Below are 27,351 nucleotides of genomic sequence, written 5' to 3' on the forward strand. Positions count from 1 at the left end.
CTTCTTCATCCTGTAGCCCGACATGATTTTGATCCATTTTTCTTATCGTGGCAAACTCCAACTGGATCCCCCCCCCCCCCCCCCCCCCCCCCAATCATATGCATAAACTCCCTCATCTCACGTGGACTCGAAAATATTTCCGGTCAAAAAAAAAAAAAAAGTTTCTGGTGCATTTATGGGTAAAAAGATGAAACGAAATTGCAATTCGCAAGTTGATTATTAGTTCACTTTTTTGCAAATAAATTATGAGTGACTTATCTATTTAGGCTTATGCAAGTCATTGTTCTTACCCATATCCCACAAAAGTTACATTTTAGTGTCTCATCCCTCTCACGTCTACATACCCCGAAAAAATATAAAAACAATAACAGGATTTTTGAAAAGAAAAGAAATCGAGTTATTTTAGTTACTAAGTTTTTTTTTTTTTTTAATCCACACCAAGATAATACTAATAAACTTTTTGGATTATATCTGGAGAAGAGAAATACCCATGATTATGAATATTATTATTGATATTATTCTGGGGGAAACCATGTGACAACTAATAAATGCATGACATGACCTAACAATTAACACACTCATCATCGGACCCTTTTTCCCGCGAAAAATGATGAAAGGAGAAACTTTATAAAACTAACATTATTTTATAAAAATATCTTTATTTTATAATATATTATAAAAAATATTGTGTATTTATTACTACATTTTTCCACCGCAAAAGAGAGAGAGAAAACACTTGCGTAAAGAGTAGCAGTCTGGTATGCCAAAACCATTAATTTTCTTTTTTCTTTCTTTTTTTTTTTTTTTCTTTTTTTTATTAAAAACTATTAAACTGTAATCGGGTTGGAGTTCTAGACAATCCGATCCTTGTTCCTCCTGTCCACTCCACCGGCGACCTTTAACAAATAGAAAAAATCTAAATATTAATATAAAAAAAATTTATACTCCTTATCCCCAATCATATATTATACATAATTTTTTAATTTATTTTACTAAATATATAATATATAGATAATAAATAAAAAATTCAATTAATTTAAGAAGATTAAAATTTAAAAAAATTTAATAAATATAATATGTATTTGTAAAGATGAAAAATTTTATCCATCTCAATACATTAAATATTATATTTATTTTTATTTATTTTTCTTATGAAATATATGATATATAAAAAATAGTAGAATAATTTAATTATTTTAAGAAAGATAAAATAAAAAAATAAAAAATAAATATAATATGTTGTGAAGGATGATAAGCAGCTGTACAGAGATATTATTAGCAAATCTTACGCGGGACCCACACACTATCTCGCGTGTCATAGGGTCATACCTACCAAACTCAATCTGCATCGCGATATCTCTCCTCTCTCTCTCTCTCTCTCTATATCTCGTTTCAAATTCAAAACACAGCGACGTTTCGGCCTCGCCAACCTCCACATCCGTGCTTTCCTTTCCGTGCCTCTCCCTATCTCTTTTCGCGGTTTCATACCATTTGTGCGTTCTTGGATGTTCTTTTTCTTTTTCACTATCTGAATAGTTATCAACCGCCTGTTTTTGTAATATCCAGTCCTTTCGAACTTCTTCCGTCTTTCTTCCACAGTCCTTATCGGCCAAACAGAGATTTTTACAGGTCTCTTCCTCGCTTCCACGATAATCGTATTTTTTTTTTTATTGATTTTCCTTTTCTTTCACCTTTTCGTTTGGTTTATTTCATGCGTGTTATCGTCTCCTGGTTCCGTTTGTTTTCACCGGAAAATCGTTTACGGTTATATACAAAGAGAACGAGTATGATCTTTCCGCCACTACGTTTGTGGATTAACTTTTCTAAGCGTTTCATTGTGCATTTTATGTCGGTATATGTATGTGTGTATGTTATCGTAGGGGAGAAGTTCTCCTGCAAGTATTTCTGCGCAAACGGAGTCATAACTGTAGGCGGAATTTTGTTTATGAAATTGGCACTATTTTGCTATTGGTTCTCATATGTTTGAATGCATAAAATCATTTCATGCTCCAATTCACGGCTTTTTAAGCCTTTTATGGTTGTTTGACTATCAATATTATGTATTTTGTTCCGCCGTTGGTGGCCTGGATTCTAACAAACAATATTTTATATAAATCCATAATAAATGCATAGTTCTCTTGCTTTGTTTGATTCTTTGGTTGCTTGGTTGGCTTGGTGTGTCATGAATTGTTAGTTTTTTTAAGTTAGGAAGCGAGCATTGACAAGTTGGGGTCCGCCTAAAGGATTGGTGCTGCATCTATGGCCCAGAAACTGTTCACCTACGGAAGCGGTCGTGATAATTTTAACGACTTAGGATTATATTTGCCAGCCTTTTAATTGATACATTTTTTTTTCCGCATAATATTGTTAGTTTAATTTGTAGCCGGTTTCCGTAAATAATTTAATGTTTATTGTTCTTTCGAGTTGCCATTTTGGAGAGGATATCGTTGATTTAAACTAGCAAAAGATCTCATTAATCAATTCTGGGGTAGTCTGTCGGGCTGCAAAGGTGCTTTTATGCGTGTTATTATTCATCATTTTATTTTCCTTCACAATTTCCCCCCTTTCTCCCAGGTTACTAGCTTGTGCTTGCTTAACTCTCTCTGTGTGTGTCCCTGCGCGGGCGTGCTGGCTGTATTAGTATGATAAAATTTGCCCTGGTGGACCTATGAAGTTAGAATAATTCTACTTAGCATCCCACACACCATATTTCTTTTATTTTTATTTTCCTTTTTTCCATAACAAGTATGTGGTGTGTGGATAATGAGTAAAACAATTCAATTAGTTTAATAAGAATAAAATAAAATTAAATTAAATTAATCTTTTTAAAAAATATGTAAAATGTGTGGTGTGGGATGATGAGTAGCATGCATTAAGTTTTTGACAAAACGGGGAACTACTTTAACCCATATGATTGCATCTTGTCACCCTGATACAGTTTTCTTAGTCATTATCATCGTTATTGAATATAACAGCACATTGAAGGCATCGATGAAATTTGATAACGAGCGGCGTGGTGTGCCCGGACGTGTTCCTGAATATGGTGCAATTTTTATGTCGAACAGTGCCACCAAAAGAGAATGTTATAGACGGAGACTATTTGGCCTTCCAGCTTCTCAAGGCTCTTTTGTAAAGCAGGTTAAAGCTGGAATGATTTTGTTTTTGTTTGAATATGAGGAGAGAAAACTTCATGGTGTTTTCCAGGCATGCTCTGACGGTGCACGGAATATTGTCCCCCATGCATTCCGTTCATCCGGGAAGCAATTCCCATGTCAGGTGTGGATTACTATATCTTTCTTTCATGCATTTGATTTTTTTGTCTTTTTATATTCCTTTTCAAGTATTAGCGGGGAGAAGGCTTTTGAGATCAATTTATTTCCGTAACTTTATATTTTAAATTGATTTTATTCTTAGCCGATTTCTTTGGCAGGTAAAAATGACTCCAATTTGGCGTTGTCGCCCACTAGTTGAGGCTGAATTTTATGAGGCAATCAAGGAAAATTACTTTTCAGCTAACGAGTTTAACTTTGGGCTGTCTGAAAAGCAGGTCCGCTCCTTTCCTGTTGAAGTTCGAATTCTTTGGAATTATTTACAGTGTTTTTAGTGATGCCTTGTAATATTCATGTTTTAGGTACAAAGGCTTCTAAGCTTGTTTAGTTTGAGAAGGATAACTGATGACCTACCTCAAAGGCAGCCGAACAAAGTTAAAGTCTCAACTGCGTGTACAATGGGTAGAGGCACGAGAGCTGATGATATTGAGGTTTTAATGAGTGATAATGTAAAAGACAGGGATGATCCTGATGATTATGATAGGCCCCTTCTCTTGACTGACAACCCTCTAAAATCATCTGGCTATTTCATTGAAAGAGAACGCGATGAAGGAAGGTTTGCAAACAGTTTTGGAGTGGGAAATAAATATAATGTTTACAATGAGCTTGGGCCAGTTACCGGGAATGAGTATCTTGGGGACTCTTTGGCTACAGTTGGAAGGGATGGGGGCAGATTTGCTGTGTGTGAGAGGTCAGGGAGTGAATGTACCTCGGCTAGCGAAGATGGACCCGTCATATCAAATGGTCATTCTGGGTTCCTTTTGGGTACAGTTACGCAAGCTCCGGATAATGGCAGGTTTGCAAGGACTGAGAGGCTAGAATGTGAACGTGATATGGATGATGGATTTGTGCCATCCTTCTCAGCTGTGTGCCCCAGTACATTGCAACCTAACCTAAATAGATCCATCTACTCTCAGAAGCCCATTTGGGATGCAGGTTCTGTGGTTCAAGATCAACTGAGGCCTCATTCCACATTTTCAGGCTCAATTGAGCCACAAATCTCTTACCCTTTGCGTTCAACATTGTACGGAGATGCAATTGGTATGAGCACAGGCCCTTTTGACCCTGATATTGCTGGTATTAACTCAAGGCAGCCATCACCTTCTGAAATTGATCACAGCTCTAATTCATTGCAAGAACGTTCTTTTTTTGGAAAATGTGCTCGGAATCTCGTTCGTTCCCCCAGAAACCAATCCTATTTCCCATTGGTAGGGCCTAATGATATAAAGAAATGTCAAAATGATAGTTCTGGCCTTGGAAACTGTGTTCCTTTCTCTATCCACAACCATCAGGAGAATATTTGCTACAGGACAAGTAAGCCTTTTTCGGGGGCTTCTTATTCTGAAAACTCAACCACGGAAATTTCTGAGAATAAAGGTTTCAAGGGCCTCTCTTTTTCAAAACGTCCTTCAGTTCCTGAGCCTTTATTAGAGACTGGGAATAGTGGGAACGAAAACAAGTTTCCATCATCTTATTCTTCCAGTTCCTGTATCTACCCTTGCTTAAACTTTGATTATGGCTTTCCTGTAGAGTCGCAAGGGAAGCTTGAGCATGCTGTGCGAAAGGAAGAGATGAGCAAAGTATATACTGGTAATATACAGTTGTCAAATAAGGATCAGGTCCGGTTGCACTGCAATGAACCCAAATCACTAAGTCATGACCTCAGCTGTCGTCAGTATTCTAAGAACATGTTTTCTGGCTGTGAGAAGAGTGGGAATGGTGTGTTTTCTCGTTTAGCTTTGGGCTCAGATGTATATGGACAGGAAAATGGTCATTATGTAGACCATGAGGAATGCAACAAGGATAAATCTGCAGATGAAGTTGTGGCAATGTTATCTCAAAGCCGCCGCTGCCGTAGGTCAAAGATAAAAGGGTCTAGTATACATTCTGACTTTAACTTTGATTATGAATTTCCTGTAGAGTCACAAGAAAACTTTGAGCATGAAGGTATGCAATTGGAAGAGACAAAAGAATTGCTTACTGGCAATATTCCCTTGCTAAATAAGGGTCAGCTCCAGTTGCACGGTGGTGATTATGCCCTTGAACATAAGGGCAGGTGTGACCATGAACCCAAATCACTAAATCATGATCTCAACTGTCGTGAGGAGGGCAGGAACAGTGTGTTTTCTCGTTTAGCGTTGGCTTCAGATGTATTGGAACGGGAAAATGGTGTTGAAGTTGGCCACGGGGAATGTGATAGGGATAAATCAGCCGATGAAATAATGACAACATTACGTCAGAGTCACTCCCAATGGGCAAAAACTAAAGAGTCTAGTATCCACCCTTCCTTTAACTCTGATTATGAATTTCCTGTAGAGTCACAAGGGAACCAAAAGCATGAAGGTATGCGGCTGGAAGAGAAGAAAAAATCCTATACTGGTAATATTCCTTTGTCAAATAAGGGTCAGGTCCAATTGCACTGTTATGATTATTCTCTGAAACATAGGGGCGCGTGCCAATCCAAATCACTAAATCATGATCTCAATCGTCATCGGCATTCTGGAAACATATCTTCTGGCTGTGAGAAGGGCAAGAATAGTGTGTTTTCTCGTCTGGCTTTGGCTTCAGATGTATTTGAACGGGAAAATGGTGATGCCGTTGGCCTTGAGGAGGAAAGAGACAGGGATAAATCAGCAGATAAAATCATGGCTATGTCACATCAGAGTCGCTGCCCATGGGCAAAGACTGCAAAGTCTAGATCATTGTTCAAGCAACATGATGTCGAAAACTTTGGAAATAAAAAAGAACCAACCTTTTACCCCAAGTTGGAAGGGGATTGCTTGGAAATGAACTTAAAGGAGATTAAAATGAATAAGACTTCAATTGTTGAAGAGATTGTTGACAAAACTGGTGAAGGTACTTTTGTGGATTTCAATCATCAGAGAGCTAGAGGGACACCATATGTGGATTTCAAACGTCGGAGTGAAGTTCGGAAAATTCATGATGATACCAAGAGTAGAGTGTGTGATGAAATTGCTGGGAGTGATTGCTTGTCTGGCGTGCAGCGCAAAAGAAGAAAGTTGATTAGGCCAAACTTTAGTCAGAGTCTGGATGTATTATCACAAGAGAGTTCTTTTAATAGTGAAGATAAAAAGGAAAGTTGCAAGGCTTTGGTTGGGAGCTATGATAAGGAAAACAAGTTGTCCTCAAGTGCTGAATTGCTGCTTGCAACTTGTTCAAACAGTTGTGAGGATAAGAACATTAATATTGATGTTGAAAGAGGTTCAAACTATGGAGATTCGAAAGCTGGAAGTCATGAGACTTTTTCTAGACTTGACCGAAAAGAGTCTTCAAAAGATGCTGGCATCTACAATACTTGTGAAGACAAGATTCCTAATGCTGATGATGTCTTGGGAATTAAGGATCCCATGGCGGATCAGTTGTCCTTAGGTTGTCTGATACCGGCCACTTCATCGTCAGAGTCATTTATAGAGAGTGCAGAAGAATATGCTGGAGGAATTGTTAATGGTGATGGTCAACATGGAAAGAAGTTACCTGAAAGTGTGGAAAATGCTAATGAACTTTGTCTTGTCAGTGGTGAGATTGCCATTGGTGACGCAATGAACAGCTTAAGTAATCAGATTTGTACAATGGGAAAGATGCCCGAAGAATTTGTAGAAATCAGTGTAGATGAAGATAAGAGAAACCATCAGCAGTTAGCTCCGGGATCCATTGTCAAACAGTCTTAGGTGTCTTCTGAAAATTTAAGGTGCTTCAATTTTGAAAAACAATACCAAATTTTTTGTGAGAGGCAAAAGCTTTGAAATTGAACATGATCTGATTTTGAGAATGGCAATGAAGCTCTCCCCAGCAGTTTTGGAATGGATGAAGAACGGTATTGACTCACCAGAATTCAATATTATCTCTTCAAGATAAGGAGTCTTTTGTGGAATATTCTGTCATCCCGATTGAAGCATCTGGATTTTACTTTGTTTTGTTTTTTGTTTTTGTTTTTTTAAAACAGGGCTAAAGATAAAATGAAATAGATGTTGCTGGTTAGTATATAACTTGAACTAACAAAGTCAAGTCTGCAGCTGAAATGTATGTCCCTGCGCTGCTCACTTTAATGGTTTTGTCACTTGGGTAGCCTTGGTGTGCTGGCAGGACCATTTTTCTTTCCACTTTTTTGGAGATTCTTTTGTTTGCTGGGGGTAAATTGCTACAGTTTCAAATACAGATAGAATTACCATTTTGCTGTTTAGTGGTGAAAGAAGTCAGTGTCTTGGATTGTGGCAAATGGAAAGAGTTGAGTCCTACCAATGGATGCATTTGAAGCAAAGAAATTGCCATATACTCATTTATATTCTTTTTCGTTGATGTTATATCATATCTAGCTAGCCCTTAGATAGACTCTTCCTTTTTAAAAGTTAAAAATAAAAAATAAACTAATAGACAATACCGCATCAACATTGTAATATACAAGTGTAGTATATCTTGTATGATCGAGAGACCATGTGGGAACATGAAATAAAGTTCATCAATAGTTAAACATCACGAATGGTGAAACCTAATTAAGTGTACCGGACTTTCAAAATACGTTTTCATCCGTCTTTGAGCATTGTCTGTGTATGAGGAGACATTGTAGGAGACGATGTGGAAGGTGGAGGAGAGAATGACGAAAACCTTCTATCATGTAGAGTTGAGATGAAGGATTCGAAGAAGGTAAGATCAAGACAATACCACATCAACATTGTAATATACAAGTGTATGATCGAGAGACCATGTGGGAACATGAAATAAAGTTCATCAATAGTTAAACATCACGAATGGTGAAACTTAATTAAGTGTACAAGACTTTTAAAATACGTTTTCATCCGTCTTTGAGCATTGTTTATGTATGAGGAGACATTGTAGGAGACGATGTGGAAGGTGGAGGAGAGAATGACGAAAACCTTCTACCATGTAGAGTTGAGATGGAGGATTCGAAGAAGGCAAGATCAGGACAGGAGTTAGGATTTTGTTATTTGAGAGAGAGGAACAAAAATTAAAATTATGTAAGCCTAACGTCCCGACTGATTCAATTTTATTTTTTAAATGTTTAAAATTGATGTTACGTGGGCATGCCACATCAAGCGGGAGCAGCCAGCGGTGGTGGGCGTTAAAAAAAAAAAAAAAAAAAAAAAAAAAAAAAAAAAAAAAAACTGTGTCCAGGCGTTCGAACAGAGCCATTCGACGGAGGATTTGCCAGGTGGTTAGAATGGCCCACCGGCAGAATGCCAGCATGGCTCATAAAGAATGTATCGGTACGAGACAACCTCTGCACTCCGCCGGGCGCCGAACCTGAGAACTCCAACAGTTCCTCTCTCTCGATCTCGATAACGTCCCTTCCCCGTTAATTCTAACGGCGGAAAATGCTCCGGAACCTCCGGATACGTCGGCGGCCCCGTTACGGAGTTCAGGTCTGCGCCGTCATCTCTGCGCTCCTCCTCCTCCTCCTCTCTGTCTCTCTCCTCTACAGCAGCCTCTCGCACTCCCAATCTCACCCTTACCGCAACCACTTCTACACAAGATCCCAAAACGACATCGATTCCACCCCCATCCTCTCCGACTCCCAACACGAGGGCGTTTCGACCTCCGAGGACAAAATCGACGAGCTTGACATTGTCGAGGAAGAGCAACAACAGCATGACGAAGCCGAAGATGAAGATGACAACGACCAATCGGATCAGTATCGGGCTTCCGGATACTTCTTCGACCATCTCAGTGGGGCCATCAGGAGGGCTATTGGTAAGCGCTCGATCGACCAGTGGGACGACGATTGGTTAGGAATCATGATAGGATCGAGCATGGATGATCGGAGTAAGGCCGCGATTGGCTCCGACGACGTGCCGGTGGACGAGATGGTGCGGCGGAAGGTGACCGAGTTGGTTTCGATCGAGGACGCGCTGTTGGTGAAACTGACGGGTCGTGGGAGAGCCTCGCCCTTGAGGGAAGGGTGGGGGGATTGGTTCGATAAGAAGAGCGACTTCTTGAGGAGGGATAAAATGTTTAAGTCCAATGTGGAGGCTTTGAACCCTTTGAATAATCCGATGCTTCAAGATCCAGATGGTGTGGGTGTCACCACGCTGACGAGGGGCGATCGGTTGGCCCAGAAATGGTGGTTGAATCAATTCAGGAGACCCCCTTTTCTGGCCAAAAAGCCGTTGAGTGTTTCGGAGGTGAATAGCAAATTGAAACCCAAAGAAAACCACATTGGTTTTGGTGTGGCAAGTAAGGAGAGTGATAGCAGTTTCAATGGTAGTGGTGGAGATTTGAGACTAAGAACTGAGGTGAAGAGGGCGGAGCGTAGAACTTTAATTGAAAATGTAAATGTAGATAATGGATTGAATGGTAGGAGAATTATCAATACAGAGGATGAGGTTTTGAATTTATCTGATAGGATTGACAGTAAGAGAACAGAGCATAGGACCTCAGTGCAGGATGTAGGTAATGGATTGACTAGTTATACAATTATTGGTTCTAGCAATAGAGATTTGAGTTCATCCAAGAAGATTGACAGGTTGAATGGTGAATTAGGTCATAATGGTGGTGGTTTAGATGATGTGGATGATGATCTGGTTGGAGGTAAGACTGAGTTTTCGGGTCATATATATGCAGATGGGAGGAGATGGGGTTACTATCCTGGCTTACATCCACGACTGTCGTTTTCGGATTTTATAGATGCGTTTTTTAGGAAGGAGAAGTGTGATATGAGAGTTTTTATGGTGTGGAATTCGCCACCTTGGACGTATGGTGTGCGGCACCAGCGGGGGCTTGAGAGTTTACTTTCTTGGCATCGAGACGCCTGTGTTGTGGTGTTTTCGGAGACAATCGAGCTTGATTTTTTCAAGTACAGCCTTGTGAATGATGGGTATTTTCTCATCTTATTGCTCTTTTTTATGTCTGTCTGGCAGTTTTTCCCCATCCGAAAGTGAGATTCCTTTTTTATTTTCGTTAAGTTATAAAGTTGCTGTTGCCATGCCAAATCTTGACGAATTGCTGAAGGATACCCCGACCCACGTATTTGCTTCTGTCTGGTTTGAATGGAGAAAGACAAAGTTTTATTGTACTCACTACAGTGAGCTTGTCCGTCTTGCTGCTCTCTACAAGTAAGCATGCTTAGTGTATGTGTACAATTTCTTCTAGATACTTTTTCTGGGTGAAAAGTTTATTCTGTTTGGATCATGGTGATATCCATCTTAATTTTCTGGATGCTGATATTGGCAATATACTGTTGGATTGGATAGACTGCATCATTAGTAACTTCAGTATTTATTTTGTTTAGTGAGTTTGTTTTTTCAAGTTAAACTATTGTTTCTCTTTTATTGTGTTGTCCAGATATGGTGGAATATATCTTGATTCTGATATCATAATTTTGAAGCCGTTATCTGTGCTTAATAATATTGTTGGTATGGAGGATCATCTTACTGGAAGTTCTTTGAATGGTGCTGTGATGGCATTTAGGAAGCACAGGTAAGAACAGAACACGTTCTTCAATCGTAGGAATTCATTTGCTATAGTTGATCGTTATTGCACGTTTGTTCTTTCCCTTCTTCACTATCAACTGGATCAGATTTCCAATCACGAATTTCTATGTTCTGTTCGTTGACATTGCACCGTAATGAAATGTATTATATAGATTTGTTTTGGGGGTGGGGGCACAGAGCATGGAGTCGGGGATTGGCAGGATTGTTACTAAAATATTTTTCTGTGCATGTCACATGTTTGTTTGTGAATTGTGATAGATTTTGTTGTTATCTCTGTTCTGAAAACTGCAATGACTTTCTGAAGAAGCTTGAGGACAGAGAACTCACTGTTGGAGAGAAAGAACTGCTTTATGACCAAAAAGAAAGAATTAAGTTTTAGATGTCAGACATGAAGTTGATCTTCTCGTCATATATATGTTATGAGTTATGATCAATTCATTTATTGGGAGAAAAGTGAGAGTAAAAAAAAAAAAACTTTGGATTATACATTGAAAGTTTGGATATGATATTTCCTCCCCTTTTGATGTAGCTCTTTCATAATGGAGTGCTTGAAAGAGTTCTATATGACTTATGATGATACACGTTTGAGATGGAATGGGGCTGATCTTTTGACAAGAGTTGCAAGAAAGTTTTTGAGTCTAGAGAATACATCCACTAAACAGCTGGAATTGAATGTGCAAGCTTCTTTCACTTTCTTCCCTATCAGTTCTCTGCATATCACAAGGTATATATCTAGACTCATTGCCATCTTATGTATTTTAATGCATATACTGGTGAGGGCATTTATAAGACATTTTTTAGCATCGTGATCTTTGAGTTGTAGTAGCATCTAAATAAAATTTAATGCAGCCTATACAAATTACCAAGGCATTTTAATTCAGCCTATAGGTTATCCCTTCTGTGACTTGAACTCATGACGTGGTTTCTGCTTTGATATAAATTGTTAAAGAACCAACCATTGATCCAAAAGGTCTAGGACTATTGGATACTAATTTAATTAAGTCTTTAACCCTCGTGATCATAACAAAAGGTTGATGGCGCTGGAATTAAGACCTGCTTTGGTCTTAATTTGAGGCTATTTTGGCTCTTTTATGAGGCCCATACTGCCACCTACTTACCTGTTCAAGTCTATGGACCCTTTTTTGGGCCTTTTAGATTTTAAATAAATTAACTTAAATGCAGAAACTTGGCTGCCAGCACAAAATTTCTAATCATAGCATAAACCTCTGTTTTGATGCAGAAAAACACAGAAAAAGTGCCAATTTAGATAGGGCGAGAAAAATGCAACTATTACTATTACTACTATTACTGTTGTCATTACGTTTATTATTGTTGTTTTAAGTTGGTAACATAACTATTTATGTTTTATCCCAACCCATGGATATGCCAAAGTGACGTCCTGATATGGACTGCATTTCCCACCCATGCTGTTGAACAATGGCACTAATGTTGAGTCAATTGCTGTCTTATCCCTGAGCTAATCTATCTGTTAATGCTTGATATAGAAAATCCGATCACTTGCTTCAGTTATTTTTGCTCCCCAGAGTGATGTAGTTGCCATGTGGGGTTGTCTGATACCCTGATTCATGTTTACTTCATTTTTTTATTATTTTATGGCTCTAGCCTTATGTTTTCAAACAAGTTGTGTGGCACCTTTGTTTCACATGGCGCTCATATTTTTCCTCATTTATTACTTAACCCATTTTTGCTGCAAACAGATATTTTTCTACACCGGCAACTGAGACTGAGAAAGCTCAACAAGATGCTTTGTTCAGGAAGATTCTGAACGAGTCATTGACTTTTCATTTTTGGAACAGCTTGACATCTGCACTCATTCCAGAGACAGACAGCCTTGTATCCAGGCTTATTGATCACCACTATATACATTGTTTTGATGTGTTGTGACCTTCACATAAGACTACATTTGTCTAAATCAGGTCAAAATAGAATGCAGCAAATAGCCTTAACTTATCGAAGCATCCATTTCCTAGCCACTAGAGAAATCTGAGATTCTGGGGCTCTGGGTTGTATCGGCCATCGGAGTTTAGGTTGGTAACATGAGGTGTAGCCATATTCGTGTACTTGTACAGTATTATTTGTATGTTCATTGTGCTGAAAACATAGGTCTCTTACAATGCCGATACAAAATCAATCGTGTTTTTTATAGGTCAGGGTAAATTTTTAGTCTGATTTGTTGCTGAGCAGGATGTTTTTATTTTATTACTCATCTTCGTCGGTCTTCTTGCCAATGTAATATATAATCAAGTTAAAGATGCATATGATATATATTTTATTTCATTGGTCGAAAGATTTTCTTCCTGTGACATCGAAGAGAATTTGTCACTGGTGTATATGAAAATGTAGAAAGATGTTTCATTAAATATTATAAGTCCTCCCTTGAGGATGCTGGAATAGTCTTTCTCGCACTCTCTCTACATGAATGGGTTTTTTTTCCCCAAGGATGCAATAATATCTCCCTGGACTTTGATTTTTATGGTAATGTTCTTCATAGGCTGACATTCTTGACATTGTCACGTCTGGGATTTTCCCAAACACTCCTTTTAAGTGTATCCGGGATAATGCAGTTGACTAACATTGGTAGGAAATCAGATTTGATCTATAATGTCAGAGCTTTGTCGAACAACCAAAATCAAATTGGAGGAATATGAAACCTTGGTGTTTTGGAAATATCTGGATTATGCATTGTGCTTGGAATGGGGGCCGGGATTAGTGCAGACCTTGAAACAGGTGCAGTTTAACATACAGTACTGGTTGGCACCCTAAACAAAGACATGCTCGGGCTCACCATCTTTATCCGGGAAAGGAGTACAATACTCCCTCCTAGAATTATGGAATCACTTTTGCGGTTTCACTTGAAAGTTCTGTCCCTCCATCTCCGCAGGGGTAGAGAACTCATTGCCGTCTCTATGCCATTGGAGGCTTTGGGGAAGTTGGAATTGGAGAGCTGCATGCCATACAGTATGAGCAGAAAATAAACATATATTTTTTAAATTAACTGCAAAAGATTTTGTTTATTCATGCTAGAGTTGGACAACACTTTTCGTTAACAAAACAGCTCCATGCATGACTGTTTTATAGATCCTTGTTGTATACAAAGAACTAGGTAGGAATTCGTGGAGCAAAGCATATAAAGCACCAGCTCTTTGTAAAGCACAATAAAATCTGGGTCCACGGCAACCTGATCATCATCCTTCATCAGTATGTGCTAGCCTAGCTCCTTTCGATTGCCATTTGTTAACCGCACACCCTACCGTCTTGCAGATATTAAGATACATCAGGAGCAAGAGGTAGAGGAGGAAATCAAGAAATATTCTCAGTCAGCAGCATTTGGCCCAAAGCATCTCTTTTTTACAGGGTTCCATACCCATTGCACAAGAAACCTTCTTCCCTTCACTCCATTCACATTATAGCCAGATCCCCAAGAATCCCTATAAACTTTACCAACATATCCACCACCCCCACCAGTCCCGTAAACACCCATACACAAATCTGCAATTTCGGTAGGTGCAGTTGGATCATCCCCGGCATACCATGCGTTCACAAGTGGGTTACTTGACACTTCCGCCAGCTCATGAGCAATCACACTAATCATTCCATCAGCACCCGCATCCCCATTAGGTGCACGCATTATGTTGTTGCCTCCATTTGTGCTTGGTGGTGGCCTTCCTGAATACTTAGGCCATGCAAATGGATAGGCACAGACGCCCGGGCACTGAGTCCCACTATGACCAACCCATGCATAGGGTACGGTGACTCCAACAATGTTTGGGAAGGTGAAGTAGTGAAAGCCACAGACAGCCCTACAGAAGTCTTGGACTCGAACATCTGGAGAGGTCAGCACTAGGTAGAGACCATTGTGAGGATTGAGAGGCAGAGCTCGTGGATTTGCATTGACTGCAGTTCTGATGACAGATTGGATTGCTAAACGACTCAGATAACCACCATGGGAGTATTTAGAATCGTAGAACTCCCCTGAGAGGACGATGCTCCCTGTGATATTTGATCCTGTTTGGTCAGTGTAGAGCCGGACAGTCCGCCACCAATCAGCGACAGAAGGGTAAGTGGAAGAGGAAGAAAGGGAGTAGAGGAAATCTCTTATGGTGGCTTGGTGAGTTGGATTCCAATGGCCGTACCAGATTACATAAAGTTTTATAGGAGAAGCAAGGACAGGACCCATGTGGTACTCAAGGTTCACTAGATCAGAGGAGCCCTCATAGTTCAAAGCCTGATCGAATTGCTTGTTATGGCTCCATGAAAGAGCTAGTGCAGAGAAACAAAAGCAAGAAATCAGAAGGAAATGGCAGTAGTGATGCTTTTGCATTTCGTATCCTATTGCTATTGGTATTGTGGGCTTGAGGTGTTGAGTCTGGTGATAGTTAAGGAAGCTCTTATAAAGAGAAACTGATGAGAAGTTAGGAGGTGGTTGAGTGATTCTTCTTTAGTATTTTCTTGTGGTGGGCGGTGGTTTGCATGTTTACATAATGCCACATGTCCATCATTATATACTTTTCAATGAGAATTATGTTGCTCCCCTTTGCTTTTTTACTCTCTATTATTTTTGTTCACACATTAGAAAAAGGTGCAAGACTAACAAACCTTTGAATGCATTTCATAATTTAGTAACACCCCAAAATAAACAATGGTAAGACATTGTGATCAGAGCAGAGTTATTTCGTAATTTATGAGTATTGATACATCCACAAAATAATTACACAAAATAATCCAACAAACTAACGTGACTCCATCTAATCTGTTAGATCTACTTTATAATAAAAGTAACTTTACAATCTAGTAAACCACATCAAATCACATCAATTTGTGAGATTACTTTTGTGTAATTTTTTTGTGGCTAAAGTATTTCCCTTTATTAATATTCAGAAATGTAGTTATAAAGGGGGCTTTTATATATGAAAATATGATACTTATCCCTCTCAAAGAGTTTTGTTTCCTCTGCCAACTTTCTTCAACAGGTCAATATTAAAATGCCAAGATACCATAGATTTTTATTTTTCTTTCTTATCGTTCTTGAAAAAGACAAAATAGCTGACTTTCAATCTTTGAATTCTAGATGATAAACATCTGAATGGCAATGGGTTTTGCAGTATAGACTATAGAACTCTTAGCTCCAATAAATTATAAGTTCATAATACTCAAAAGGACTGAACATATAATATACGACTTTTGATAAAGAAAAAAAAAAAAAAAAAACTTGTCTTGAAATTTTGAAACAAATAGAAAAAGGAAACGAGCCTGCACGATTTGCGCTGTAAATGGTGGTGTGATATGAATGAAATAAACACTTGACCTGGCTGAGAGTCAAATAAAGGCAGAGACAATAAAGAAAGGGAGTGAAACGATCAGAGTCGACACCAACTGTAAAAGTGAATTATAATTATGTCTGCACCCTTTGGCAAAAGCAAGCATGTGATATTCATATGCCTTCGATCCAAAGTTTCCACCCTCTTCACATCTTTGACTATCTATGCTTCTTTCGGGCACAAACAATAGTTTCAAATATATTAGCTAAGTTGTTTTGTAGAAAAACTATCTCTTAGGTATAAAGATTAAAGGTGTTGTCTTAGTGGTAAACCCTATTCTCATGAATTCGAGGGCGGGTTTTTACGCGTTACTTACTCGTTTGTCATCAGATTAGAAGATCATTTCAATTGGCTAGAATTCGTTATTTGCAAATTCCGACCTCAATGAAAATGGTCATGAAAAGGCAAGAAATTTATATCCATAATCACTAATTTCTTTGTACTGTCTTTTTAATGGAATTGATATCAAACTATGACTTTAAGTATGACTAAAAAATGGAAAATTAATAAGTAAATTATAGAAATGGTAACCTAAGGAGTTGTTATCGTCTAAAATAATGAGTCATCAGAAAATGGACTAGAAGGTTGTCCTTGATTCTTTGATATGTGGTGGGTGGCATGGCCTCAGACTCACAAAAAATCCATGCTACTATGAGTGATAGTAGGCTTCCCCAATAACAAGTAAAATATCTAGCAATCATGTAAAGGTAAAAGAGGTGCATGTGATATCAGAAGCATCTTCAATTCCCATCCCTTAATTATAGGGGTGGAATGGATTCTAAATAAAGGTTAAAAGATGCTCCGGTCCACTCTATCTACCCATTACCCAATAATCAAAAGAGATAATCTTAAATGAATAAGGGCTGTGGTAATAAATGAAGCCTTGCAATAGAAGGTCAGGCAGGGACAGATTATTGTTTGTAAAGCACATGAAAATGATCTCAATTATATTATCTTCTGAGAAATATTCTAACCACAAAAAGATTATACAAAAATAATCACATGTGATTTGATGTGGTTCGTTAGATTATAAAATTATTTTTATTGTAAAGAATAAGATAAAGCCACGCCAGTTTGTGAGATTGTTTTTGTGTAATTCTTTTGTAAATATAGCAAAAAAAAGAAAAGAAAACAAAAAGAAATCAGAATTAACAAAAAGAAACTTCAACAATATAAAATGCAGCAAAAGGGAACTTTAATGCATACAAACAAAATGGAAACAAAAGAGTGTTGAGTATTGAATCAAGAAACTAATATTAAACAATCTTGAAGTTCTTTGTTCTCATAACCTAGCTAGTTTGGAAGATCTTGGAATATCTTCCTTTGCTTTGATTTGGTTAAAAGCGAGTGATATTGACAAAGTGGCAATAACTGCAAGATGAGGTGCAATGTACTTTGGAATGTCAAAGTTCACATGCACAAATATATATATATATATATATATATATATAAAAGATATTGTTCTCTCATTAACATATTTGGTCTTGATTATACACAACAACTAGGTCAATTTTATTTTGAAGTATTAAACGATAGGACCCTTTATTCAATGTTTTCTTAGAATAATATAAATTATTAAACTTCATGCACCTATTAAGGCATGGCATGTTCTGTTCCTTATGTCATTGATGATATATAAGATGTTGGTTGGACCAAATATATCGGCAAGTATGAACAACATAAAAATTAAATTCTTACGTTGACTGTATGGAGAAAATGTAACATTTGCACCAATTTGTAAATATAATTTTCTTTTTTTATAATTATATCCATACAAACATGATATACTAAAAAGTTTTACAATAATAATTTATATAAATTTCCAATGTGGAAATTTAAAGCAAGCTATTCGTAAAAAAGTGAATTGCAACCATGAAAGAAAATCACTTGTACATGATGAAGTCACTTTTTTCAAAGGACTAAGCCTCCGTTTAGATGAAAGTTGAATAAAATATTATTAAAATATTATTTTTTAATACTATTATTGTTTTGAGATTTGAAAAAGTTGAATTATTTATTATATTTCGCATAAAAATTTGAAAAAGTTGTAATGATAATATGAGATGAATTGAGATGATATAAGATGAAACCGTTTCTGTATCCAAACAAAACCTTACCCTATAGTGCAGTGAGTTGTACCGAGCAATGGTTTAATGGGCTATCAAAATGCTCACTGCTTTCAAGTTTCATATCAAAAGTGGTGACTCGGGCCCAGCCCAAGCCCAAGACCAAGCCGGCCCATTGTTTCCACTTCTTTAAACACGCTCGACCGTTGTAGGTGATCCACGCTTCCCCTACACAACACAACCCTTTTTGCCTATGAGTCCCGAAATCCGTTCATGGTTCTCCTTTTGTTCCTCAAATCCCATGGCCTTCAACCTAAACTATCTGCCTCTCCAAGCCACACTTCTCTCTTCTTCAGTCCCCTCCCCTCGCTCTTCACTCTCAGAGATTTGTGTTCCTATGCTCATGATCATGATCCCTGCACCACTCCAGTGCACCCCACTTCTTCTTCATCGTTATTGTCACAATCCCGTTCTATTGTCAGAACAGTCTGTTCATTGGTCTCCGAGTCTTTCTACCGACAGGCCCATGTGAGAATATCACCTCCCAAGCTTAATATTCAGCTCGATGCTGATTCTTTGACTCATGAACAGGCCATTACAGTCGTTGCTTCACTTGCCTCCGAGGCGGGTTCGATGGTGGCCTTGAGCTTCTTTTACTGGGCAATTGATTTCTCCAAGTTTCGCCATTTTATGCGGCTTTATATAGTGTGCGCCACTTCGTTGATTGGTAATGGGAATATGGAGAGGGCTCATGAAGTGATGCAGTGCATGGTGAGGAATTTTGCTGAGATTGGGAGGTTGAGGGAGGCTATTGATATGGTTATTGAGATGCGAAATCAGGGTTTGGTGCCAAGTACTCGCACCTTGAATTTTGTAATTGGCATTGCATGTGAGATGGGCATGGTTGAATATGCTGAGAACGTGTTTGAGGAAATGTGCGTTAGAGGGGTGTTTCCTGATTGTTGCAGTTATAAGCTGATAGTTGTTGGTTATTGTAGGATCGGTAGAATTCTGGAGGCGGACAGGTGGTTGAGTGAAATGCTTGGAAGAAGCTTTGTTGTAGATAATGCGACCTTTACTTTAATAATCAGTGCATTTTGTGAAAAGGGTTTTATTAATCGAGCGTCTTGGTATTTCAATAAGATCGTTGAGATGGGTTTGACGCCAAACGTGATTAATTTCACATCATTGATTCATGGGTTGTGCAAGAAGGGCAGCATTAAGCAAGCGTTTGAAACGTTGGAGGAAATGGTTCGGAAAGGTTGGAAACCTAATGTGCATACTCATACAGCATTGATTGATGGGCTCTGCAAGAAGGGATGGACTGAGAAGGCTTTTAGACTGTTTCTTAAGCTTGTCCGGAGTGCTAATTACAAGCCAAATGTTCACACATATACAGCCATGATCAGTGGGTATTGCAACGAGGACAAGTTGAACCGTGCTGAGATGTTGTTGAGCAGAATGAAAGAACAGGGATTGGCCCCCAACACTAAAACATATACTACTCTTATTGATGGGCACTGTAAAGTAGGGAATTTTGGAAGAGCATACGAGTTGATGAACTTAATGGAAAATGAGGGTTTCCCTCCTAATATCTGTACATATAATGCAATTATCGATTGCCTCTGCAAAAAGGGAAGGGTTCACGAGGCTTATAAATTGCTTAAGAAGGGTTTTAGTCGTGGATTGCAAGCTGATAGATTCACGTATACTATCCTCATATCTGAGCACTGCAAGCAGGCAGATACTAAGCAAGCCTTGGTGTTTTTCAATCAGATGGTCAAAGTTGGCCTTCAACCTGATATTCATACATATACTACATTAATCGCTGCCTTTTGTAGGCAAAAAAGATTAAGAGAGAGTGAGAAATTTTTTGAAGAAGCTGTCATGCTCGGCCTGGTTCCAACAAAGGAGACTTATACATCCATGATATGTGGCTACTGCAGGGATGGAAATCTGAACTTGGCTGTGAAGTATTTTCATAGGATGAGAGATCATGGATGTACACCGGACAGTATTACTTATGGTGCTCTTATAAGTGGGCTTTGCAAAGGGTTTAAGTTGGAGGAGGCTCGCCGGTTATATGACAACATGATAGATAAGGGGCTGGCCCCTTGTGAAGTTACTCGGCTGACCTTGGCTTATGAGTTTTGCAGAATAGACGATGCTGCTTCTGCCATGATTATATTAGAAAGACTAGACACAAAGCTCTGGATCCGGACTGTTAATACCTTGGTCAGGAAGCTTTGTAGTGAGAGGAAAGTGGGCGCAGCGGCATTGTTCTTTCATAGATTATTAGACAAGGACAGTAATGCAGATCGTGTGACTTTGGCGGCATTCATGACTGCTTGTTATGAAAGCAACAACTATGCTCTTGTTTCTAACTTGTCTGAGAAGATCTCTAAAGGAATTGGTTAGCAGCGGTTAACAAGATTGGTGAATTCACTTATGTTGAAAAGCTGAGCTGCTAAAGAGTTTTGTAGCGTGATTCCTTTTCCTATTGCTGATATCTTTAAAAACTTGGAAGCCTATCAGCATGGTAAGCCAGTTATTCTCATTGGATGTGGAGTTCCATTGCCATTGAACATCTTTAAGTCTTTCCTGAATAACAGTTAAGAGGTGTTACAAACTTACAAATGCATTGAATGACACAAAGGATTGGCCAGAAGTGTCTTAGAATCACGGTTCAATATTTCTTGATTTCTCAATTTTTTAAAGGGACTGTAAATATTCGAGTCTTTTGACTCGTATAGAAAATGACATTACATCCTATTTGAGTTGAATGTAATGTTGAATGAGGACTCAGTTATTATCAATGTTAGCAATATGTGCAATCAGTGTTCTGTTGTGTTTCATTTAGTTCTTGGGTTGGAATAATTCCATAAGTTATGGTGGCAAATAGCTGTGTAATGTCATTTTTTATTTCCGGCGGATTTTTTATTATTTGCGTCAATTATAATTCGCTGTAAATAGATTTTCCCAATGATTTAATAGGTAAACTGAATGGTCATTTGTGGCAAAAAAAAAAAAAATCGTCGCAAAAAATAAGTATTTGTAGCGCTTTTTGGTATTCGTTGGGTTAAAATATAAGTGAATAAACAGATGCAACGGATGTACGCAATATTTAATCGTTGAGAATGGTCAAATGCAACGATTTAAGCACTTATTGTGGCGAATTTGAAACACGAAAACCGATTTTCTTGTAGTGACAAATGACAATGCTAAACCATTCCATTTTTCCAATATATCACTATTATTTTAGAGTAAAAATTAGCTGATTTGTTTTCCCAAGGCCTTGCTTTGGAAATGGTTTCCCCCTTTGAAGATTTTGTTTTTGTTAGAATTTGAAGGATTAACTGCAGAAGATTTTTACTGTTACGGAAAAAGTCTCATTCATTTTTATTTTTTTGCATATTTTATCTCTGGTGTTAAACCTATTTCGAATAGATTAATATTATATACAAATTTCAAATGTATAAATTTGTGCATGCTTTTTATAAAAACGTAGATTCTATTAAAAAAATAGACTCTTATTACACATTTCGAGTCTTATTTTTTTATAAAAAGATTGCTTGAATAATAAAACAAAAATTTTTAAAAAAATTTTAAAATGTCATTTTTTTTTTATAAAATTTTACGACTTCTTCCTATAATATAATTTTTTTTAAAAAAAAAAACTAGATACATCAAATCAATATAAAAACCAAAATAAAATTTTTAAAAAATATTATTTTATTCACTAATTGTTAGTTTATCTTTTCTCAATTCAATTACCTATCCAACACAGGGAAAAAAGACAGATTTATCCCAATTTGGTCAAAATTGAAAGGAAGGATATATGGTGGGACCCAACAGGAGAATCAAATCCACTTACATCTTACCTAACCATACTTTTTGTCTTTAAAAAAATAATTTCTAACAAAATGGCCAATTACATGATTAACCTGTCTTGAAAACGATACTATTTTAATATTTAGTCATTTATTTGTTATGTGTTTTTGATCAATTTTTCTTAAATAATAATAGAATTTGAATGTTTTTAATTAAATTTAATTATTTAATAAAAATATAATATGAATTTTTTATATAAGTTTATATTATTTATAGCCCACTCTACCATATTATTTAATTTATTACCAAGAATTTTTTAAAATATTGTAAGGTTTGAAAGATGGGATATCAAATAGTGTTATTATTTTTCATTTTAATTTAGTCATTTTCAAATAAAGATGTGATAATATATTAAATAATTTTTAAATAAACAAATGAAATAAAAATAATCTAAAACACACATCAATATAATTATAAAACATTAAAAATATAAAGTTGAAAAAATATCCCCCTAATTTAGAATTTCTGACCTCTTCGTAATACGGTTTAAAATTTTAAAAATGGAAAGATAAGGGAGACACCTCAAAGGCTGTCGTGTCTGTCGGCCACTCGCTGACAATGATAGAAACTCTAGGATAATCTCTTGTTCAATTATTTTGTTCTTTCTTTCTTTCGATCAAAGTCCCACTTTATCTCACTCCATGATCACCATCTCCGTCTTCAATAAACCCTTCTTACCATTTGCCACAAAGAAGCAGATCGTCCACCACTTCCATTCCAAGGTCTCTCTCTCTCTCTCTCTCTTTCTCTCGTGTTGATCTAATTTGACGTGTTAAGATATCTGGGATCTTATTGAGCAGCGTAAAATAGTAGCTGCTCCTGTAGAAAGGGAATGGCTTCCATGAAGTTCTTTAGACATGGTTTCCTAGTACCATAACTGCATTACAGCTTTTTATGAACTATAGATATATATGGATCTAAGAATAGTTCTCGACTTTTGAGCTACTCTATTATCTGCGTTATGGTTTCGATTTGAAACTCTTATGGCCTTGAAGGAAGTCGGGAAAGGTTATGTTTTTCCTCGTCTTTTCCTTTATTGAAAATTATTTCTCAAGTACTTTGACATGAAGATGATTTCAGAACCCGTATATCTCAATGGTTTTGTCCATGAATAATGCGTCGAAGAAGTTCTTGTTACTTTTGGTTTGCTGCTGGAAAACATCTCATATGAACCTGAAATTTTCCTTATAAGTTAAATTTGGAACTGCTTTCCTGCAAAAGAAATTGAGGCTGTTGACAATGATGCCCACAAAAGAAAATGGTCCTCTTTTGCTAGCTAATAGAGCAGGATGCCGGGATTCTGGAGGTGTGTGTTTATGTTTTTCCCTTTTTTTCAGGGAAAAAAAGAAGTTCTTATGTTTAATCCGAGTCCTGCATGGATATGTAGTTTCTTGAATACGTATGTCTACTGCTTGATCATCGAGAATCAATTACATCTGTTGGTGAAGCATGTGATTGTCTTTCTCATGAACAAAATATGCGGGTGCTGCAATTTACATAATTTAGACAGTTGTGCTAGATCGATCAACCAAAGTCCTTTTGAAATCACGATACAATTGTGTGTGATAGTAATATTGTTAAGAGAATATATTTGAATTAGTAAATTCACCGTTTTCTATACGTTTAAGCTTGGAAAGATATCCGATAGCTCCACGATGTGGTCTTGGGATTGAAGTTGTAAAATGTTGGAAGTAATGATAAATTCTTCAATTCAATATTCTTCTTCAGCACTTTATTCGAATGGCTCGATCAGGAGTAGATGAGATATCAGAGTCCGGTGCTTTTGTGAAAACTGCATCAACATTTCGTAATTTTATTTCAAAAGACCCAAACTCCCAATTTCCAGCAGAAGCTGGAAGGTATCATCTGTACGTATCATATGCTTGCCCATGGGCTTCCAGGTGCCTTACATACGTGAAGATCAAAGGACTTGACAAGGCCATCAGTTTCACGGTCAGTGAATTTCATCACAAATTTCTAGGGATGGGATCAAAATTGCCTGACTATATCAATTTTGTCTATTTGCCTATGATCAGCCGGTCAAACCCAAGTGGGAAAGAACAAAGGAGACTGATGAATATATGGGATGGGTTTTTCCTGCTTCAGAGACAGAGGAACCAGGGGCTAAACCTGATCCTTTAAATGGAGCAAAAAGCATTAGAGAACTTTATGAGCTTGCTAGTCCAAACTACTCTGGAAAGTACAGTGTCCCTGTAAGTTACCCAGATGAAGTGTCCCCAATTCCGCCTTCCCCCCCCCCCCCCCCCCCCCCCCCCTCTTTTTCTCTTGCTCCTCCTTTTTCTTGGCTAATAGAAAGTTAAAACTCCTGTACTTTATTGTTGGTTTTTGCTCTGTGATAGGTACTGTGGGATAAGAAACTCAAAACAATTGTTAGCAATGAGAGTGCAGAGATAATCCGCATGTTAAATACTGAGTTCAATGATATAGCAGAGAATGCAGCTTTGGACCTTTATCCTCCTCACTTGCAAGCAAAAATTGATGAGACTAATGAATGGGTATATCATGGGATAAACAATGGTGTCTATAGATGTGGGTTTGCAAAGAAGCAGGAGCCTTATGAAGAGGTATGTATGTATAGTTTTTTCATGCCAGACATTCAGGTTAGATGGAGGAAGTGTCGTAGTCTTTATTTACATTCTCAAAGGATTCTGCCAATAACTATGCTATTTTATTAGTATCTTATTGATCCTTCTTTCTGCAGTCTCTGAAAGAGGTGTTTGAAGCCTTGGAAAAATGTGAGGAGATACTTGGAAAGCAACGCTACATATGTGGCAACACACTGACTGAAGCAGATATTCGATTGTTTGTCAGTCTCATAAGATTTGATGAGGTAATCTGTCTCTCAAGCAATAAGTGAAGCCTGTCTGGAAATTAAGCTAATCATGTGGTTGTCTGAATAATTTCTGTCACATTTCTTTTTCATTGGAAGTCTGCTGATGGCAGCATTTCATTTCCTTTATCCTTCAATTTGTAACTTTAGGGGGTGTTCTTACTTATTATAAGTTTAGCATAAAATTTTAACTTTGGTCCCTTGAAACATAGGAGTTGTTTTAATTTAATCCCAATTTTAAAATTTTTTAATTTTATAACTGAATTTTAATTTGACCTGCCTAAGTAAACATTTGTCAAATCATCAATTTCTGTTATGGCACTGGAGGAAGGGGTTGAATTGCTCATAATTAAAGCTTTTAGAAACGAAGTTAGTACTTTCTAAACTAAAGGACCAACTTCTAAGTAATTCTGTATTTCAGGAACCAAAAGTAAAAAAGTTTAGGCTACCTCATGAACTAAATTATGCGATTACCAATAGTTCATGTGTGATTTTCCCTATAGCCATTTTATCCCTTTTTCATTGCAATGGTTTGGAAACTCTCACATATTGAATATGCTTAAGCAATTCAATTTGAGCTTTTATGCAAAAAGACTTGTGCATGGGAAAGTTCTGAATGATTCTGTTTTTGAATATTTGGAATTCAATTATCTAAGGAAAATCTGGTACATCATCATCGGTTTAGCGTAGATCTGGCAATTCTGGTTTTGGCTTTGCTCTGCTGCCTTGGTTTTGGATGAAATTCTGCCATATATCATTATTATCTATAGCAGATTCTTCAAGCAAGTTAGAATTTTTTTTTTTTTTTATAAGAATGTGTAATTACAGGTTTATGCTCTCCACTTCAAGTGTAACAAGAAACTGATACGCGAGTACCCAAATCTGTTCAATTACACCAAGGACATTTTTCAACTCCCTGGCATCAGTAGTACGGTCAACATTCAGCACATCAAAAGACATTACTATGGAAGCCATCCTACTATCAATCCATTTGGCATCATTCCTGTTGGCCCAAATACTGACTACTCTACCCCTCACGGCAGAGACAAGTTTTCTGCATAGATCGTGTGGAATTGCAAACAATTGTGTGTGTTGAAGTCCTAAGAGTTTTTCTTGCCTCTAGGCTTCATCTATCCTGAGGGAAGGTAGAGTCTTGGAAAATGTGTGTTCAAATAAAGTTCAGATGGATGTGAGTGTGCTATTCTGTAAGTTATGTGCGTGGAAAAGATGGTTTACCGGGAACTTTTTTTATTTCTTCCAAAAATAAATAAATAAAAAATAATAATTTTATATCTTTTGTATACTTTATTAATGTGATTGATTGCGTTATTATTATTTTTTTTTTAATGTGCATATAAATAACACTGCAAACCATTCCTTTGCTGTTTCGGAAAGGTTTATTTCGAACTCTCTTTGGAAGATAAAATGCATGAGCTCTGGATGTTTGTCTTCCAAGCCCCAGATGATGCTTATTGCAATATCATTCACCATTTGTTAACTGCTTAGGCTGTCGGTGTTACGGGTTGCAATGATAGCAGTTGAATGAGATAGTAGATCGGGAATAACGTGATGAAGGATTGAGTTTTGCATAAACAAAGGTTGAAGTCTTATATTCATAAAGAGGGAATGATCAAAACGCAGTGTTTTGTTCAAGTGTTGGTTGTTTAACTGTCTGTAATGGTGTTGTTTAGTGCTAAGAAGGAATAAATAGAACGGTGTCGTGTTGTGGTTGTCGTTTGAGTCAAGCTGTGTAGTTTCCATAACCGTTTCATGTAACTGAATTTGTCATCTATAAATAGTAGTCGTAAGTTGGAAAGGAGGCCAACTTTGGCATTCAAGTGCAATTCGTTCTCTCTCTCTATATTTCTTCTAATTCTTCTCTTACTCTCTTCTATTCTTAATTTCTTGTGAATTCTGGAGGCTAATGACCTCGAATTACATCAGATTCTGGTAAGTTGTGGACAAGGTTCATTACAATTGGTATCAGTTGTCAGTGATGGCGGAAGGAACGAGATCATATGCACAGATCCTTGATTCTGTGAATCAGTTGCGGCAACAGCAAGAAAGGCAACAGAAACAGATCGAGGATGTCATTGCGGTCCTGGCTCAGCAGCACGGTTGGAAAGGGAGACTCAGGATAAGAAATTTGCTGAGTTATTGCAGCATCTTTCGAAGCTTTCTTATAATCCAACGTTGGAAGGTAATGCTCAAACTACAAGGAATAGACAAGGTTTTCAACATCCGCGAGAAAGTGAAACAGATGATGGTACGGGAGAAGTCCATTGCACAAACATGGCTGACAGATCTAATATGAGGCAAATAAAGCTGGATTTTCCAAGGTTTGGTGGAAAGGATCCTGCAGCTTGGATTTATCGCGCTAATCAATATTTTCTATATCATCAAGTACCT

The 27,351-nt window shown here is 37.4% G+C and overlaps 5 protein-coding genes across 5 annotated transcripts; 4 read left to right on the top strand and 1 right to left on the bottom strand.

Moving 5' to 3' along the window:
- The first annotated feature begins 1,345 nt into the window (after positions 1–1,345).
- Positions 1,346–7,518, top strand: LOC121266193. Its single transcript, XM_041169946.1, has 3 exons — positions 1,346–3,276; positions 3,431–3,547; positions 3,632–7,518. The coding sequence occupies exons 1-3, from the start codon at positions 2,911–2,913 to the stop codon at positions 7,016–7,018; spliced, it is 3,870 nt and encodes a 1,289-aa protein (XP_041025880.1). The 5' UTR covers positions 1,346–2,910; the 3' UTR covers positions 7,019–7,518.
- A 965-nt stretch (positions 7,519–8,483) lies between these two features.
- On the top strand, positions 8,484–13,072 carry LOC121265238 (uncharacterized protein At4g19900-like). The gene is made up of 5 exons (XM_041168786.1): positions 8,484–10,179; positions 10,268–10,417; positions 10,647–10,781; positions 11,325–11,519; positions 12,514–13,072. The coding sequence occupies exons 1-5, from the start codon at positions 8,681–8,683 to the stop codon at positions 12,698–12,700; spliced, it is 2,166 nt and encodes a 721-aa protein (XP_041024720.1). The 5' UTR covers positions 8,484–8,680; the 3' UTR covers positions 12,701–13,072.
- Positions 13,073–13,794: 722 nt separating this feature from the next.
- On the bottom strand, positions 13,795–15,287 carry LOC121265243 (protein EXORDIUM-like 7). Its single transcript, XM_041168792.1, has one exon. The coding sequence runs from the start codon at positions 15,135–15,137 to the stop codon at positions 14,130–14,132; it is 1,008 nt and encodes a 335-aa protein (XP_041024726.1). The 5' UTR covers positions 15,138–15,287; the 3' UTR covers positions 13,795–14,129.
- A 3,129-nt stretch (positions 15,288–18,416) lies between these two features.
- On the top strand, positions 18,417–21,156 carry LOC121265239 (pentatricopeptide repeat-containing protein At4g19890). Its single transcript, XM_041168787.1, has one exon. The coding sequence runs from the start codon at positions 18,474–18,476 to the stop codon at positions 20,616–20,618; it is 2,145 nt and encodes a 714-aa protein (XP_041024721.1). The 5' UTR covers positions 18,417–18,473; the 3' UTR covers positions 20,619–21,156.
- A 1,449-nt stretch (positions 21,157–22,605) lies between these two features.
- Positions 22,606–26,235, top strand: LOC121265242 (glutathionyl-hydroquinone reductase YqjG-like). The gene is made up of 6 exons (XM_041168790.1): positions 22,606–22,813; positions 23,820–24,044; positions 24,128–24,304; positions 24,452–24,676; positions 24,814–24,942; positions 25,771–26,235. Exons 1-6 carry the CDS (start codon positions 22,733–22,735, stop codon positions 26,002–26,004), a joined length of 1,071 nt encoding a protein of 356 aa, XP_041024724.1. The 5' UTR covers positions 22,606–22,732; the 3' UTR covers positions 26,005–26,235.
- Positions 26,236–27,351: the final 1,116 nt, after the last annotated feature.

Source organism: Juglans microcarpa x Juglans regia, chromosome 5D, assembly GCF_004785595.1.
Source record: "Juglans microcarpa x Juglans regia isolate MS1-56 chromosome 5D, Jm3101_v1.0, whole genome shotgun sequence".
Classification (NCBI taxonomy): Eukaryota; Viridiplantae; Streptophyta; class Magnoliopsida; order Fagales; family Juglandaceae; genus Juglans; species Juglans microcarpa x Juglans regia.

Coding starts and splice junctions, on each gene's coding strand:
- LOC121266193 (XM_041169946.1), top strand. CDS start 2,911: ATGATTGCATCTTGTCACCCTGATACAGTTTTCTTAGTCATTATCATC. Junction 3,277..3,430: donor GGAAGCAATTCCCATGTCAG/GTGTGGATTACT, acceptor TTTCTTTGGCAG/GTAAAAATGACTCCAATTTG. Junction 3,548..3,631: donor TTGGGCTGTCTGAAAAGCAG/GTCCGCTCCTTT, acceptor TTCATGTTTTAG/GTACAAAGGCTTCTAAGCTT.
- LOC121265238 (XM_041168786.1), top strand. CDS start 8,681: ATGCTCCGGAACCTCCGGATACGTCGGCGGCCCCGTTACGGAGTTCAG. Junction 10,418..10,646: donor CGTCTTGCTGCTCTCTACAA/GTAAGCATGCTT, acceptor TGTGTTGTCCAG/ATATGGTGGAATATATCTTG. Junction 11,520..12,513: donor AGTTCTCTGCATATCACAAG/GTATATATCTAG, acceptor TGCTGCAAACAG/ATATTTTTCTACACCGGCAA.
- LOC121265243 (XM_041168792.1), bottom strand. CDS start 15,137: ATGCAAAAGCATCACTACTGCCATTTCCTTCTGATTTCTTGCTTTTGT.
- LOC121265239 (XM_041168787.1), top strand. CDS start 18,474: ATGGTTCTCCTTTTGTTCCTCAAATCCCATGGCCTTCAACCTAAACTA.
- LOC121265242 (XM_041168790.1), top strand. CDS start 22,733: ATGATCACCATCTCCGTCTTCAATAAACCCTTCTTACCATTTGCCACA. Junction 22,814..23,819: donor TCCACCACTTCCATTCCAAG/GTCTCTCTCTCT, acceptor ATTCTTCTTCAG/CACTTTATTCGAATGGCTCG. Junction 24,677..24,813: donor AGCAGGAGCCTTATGAAGAG/GTATGTATGTAT, acceptor TTCTTTCTGCAG/TCTCTGAAAGAGGTGTTTGA.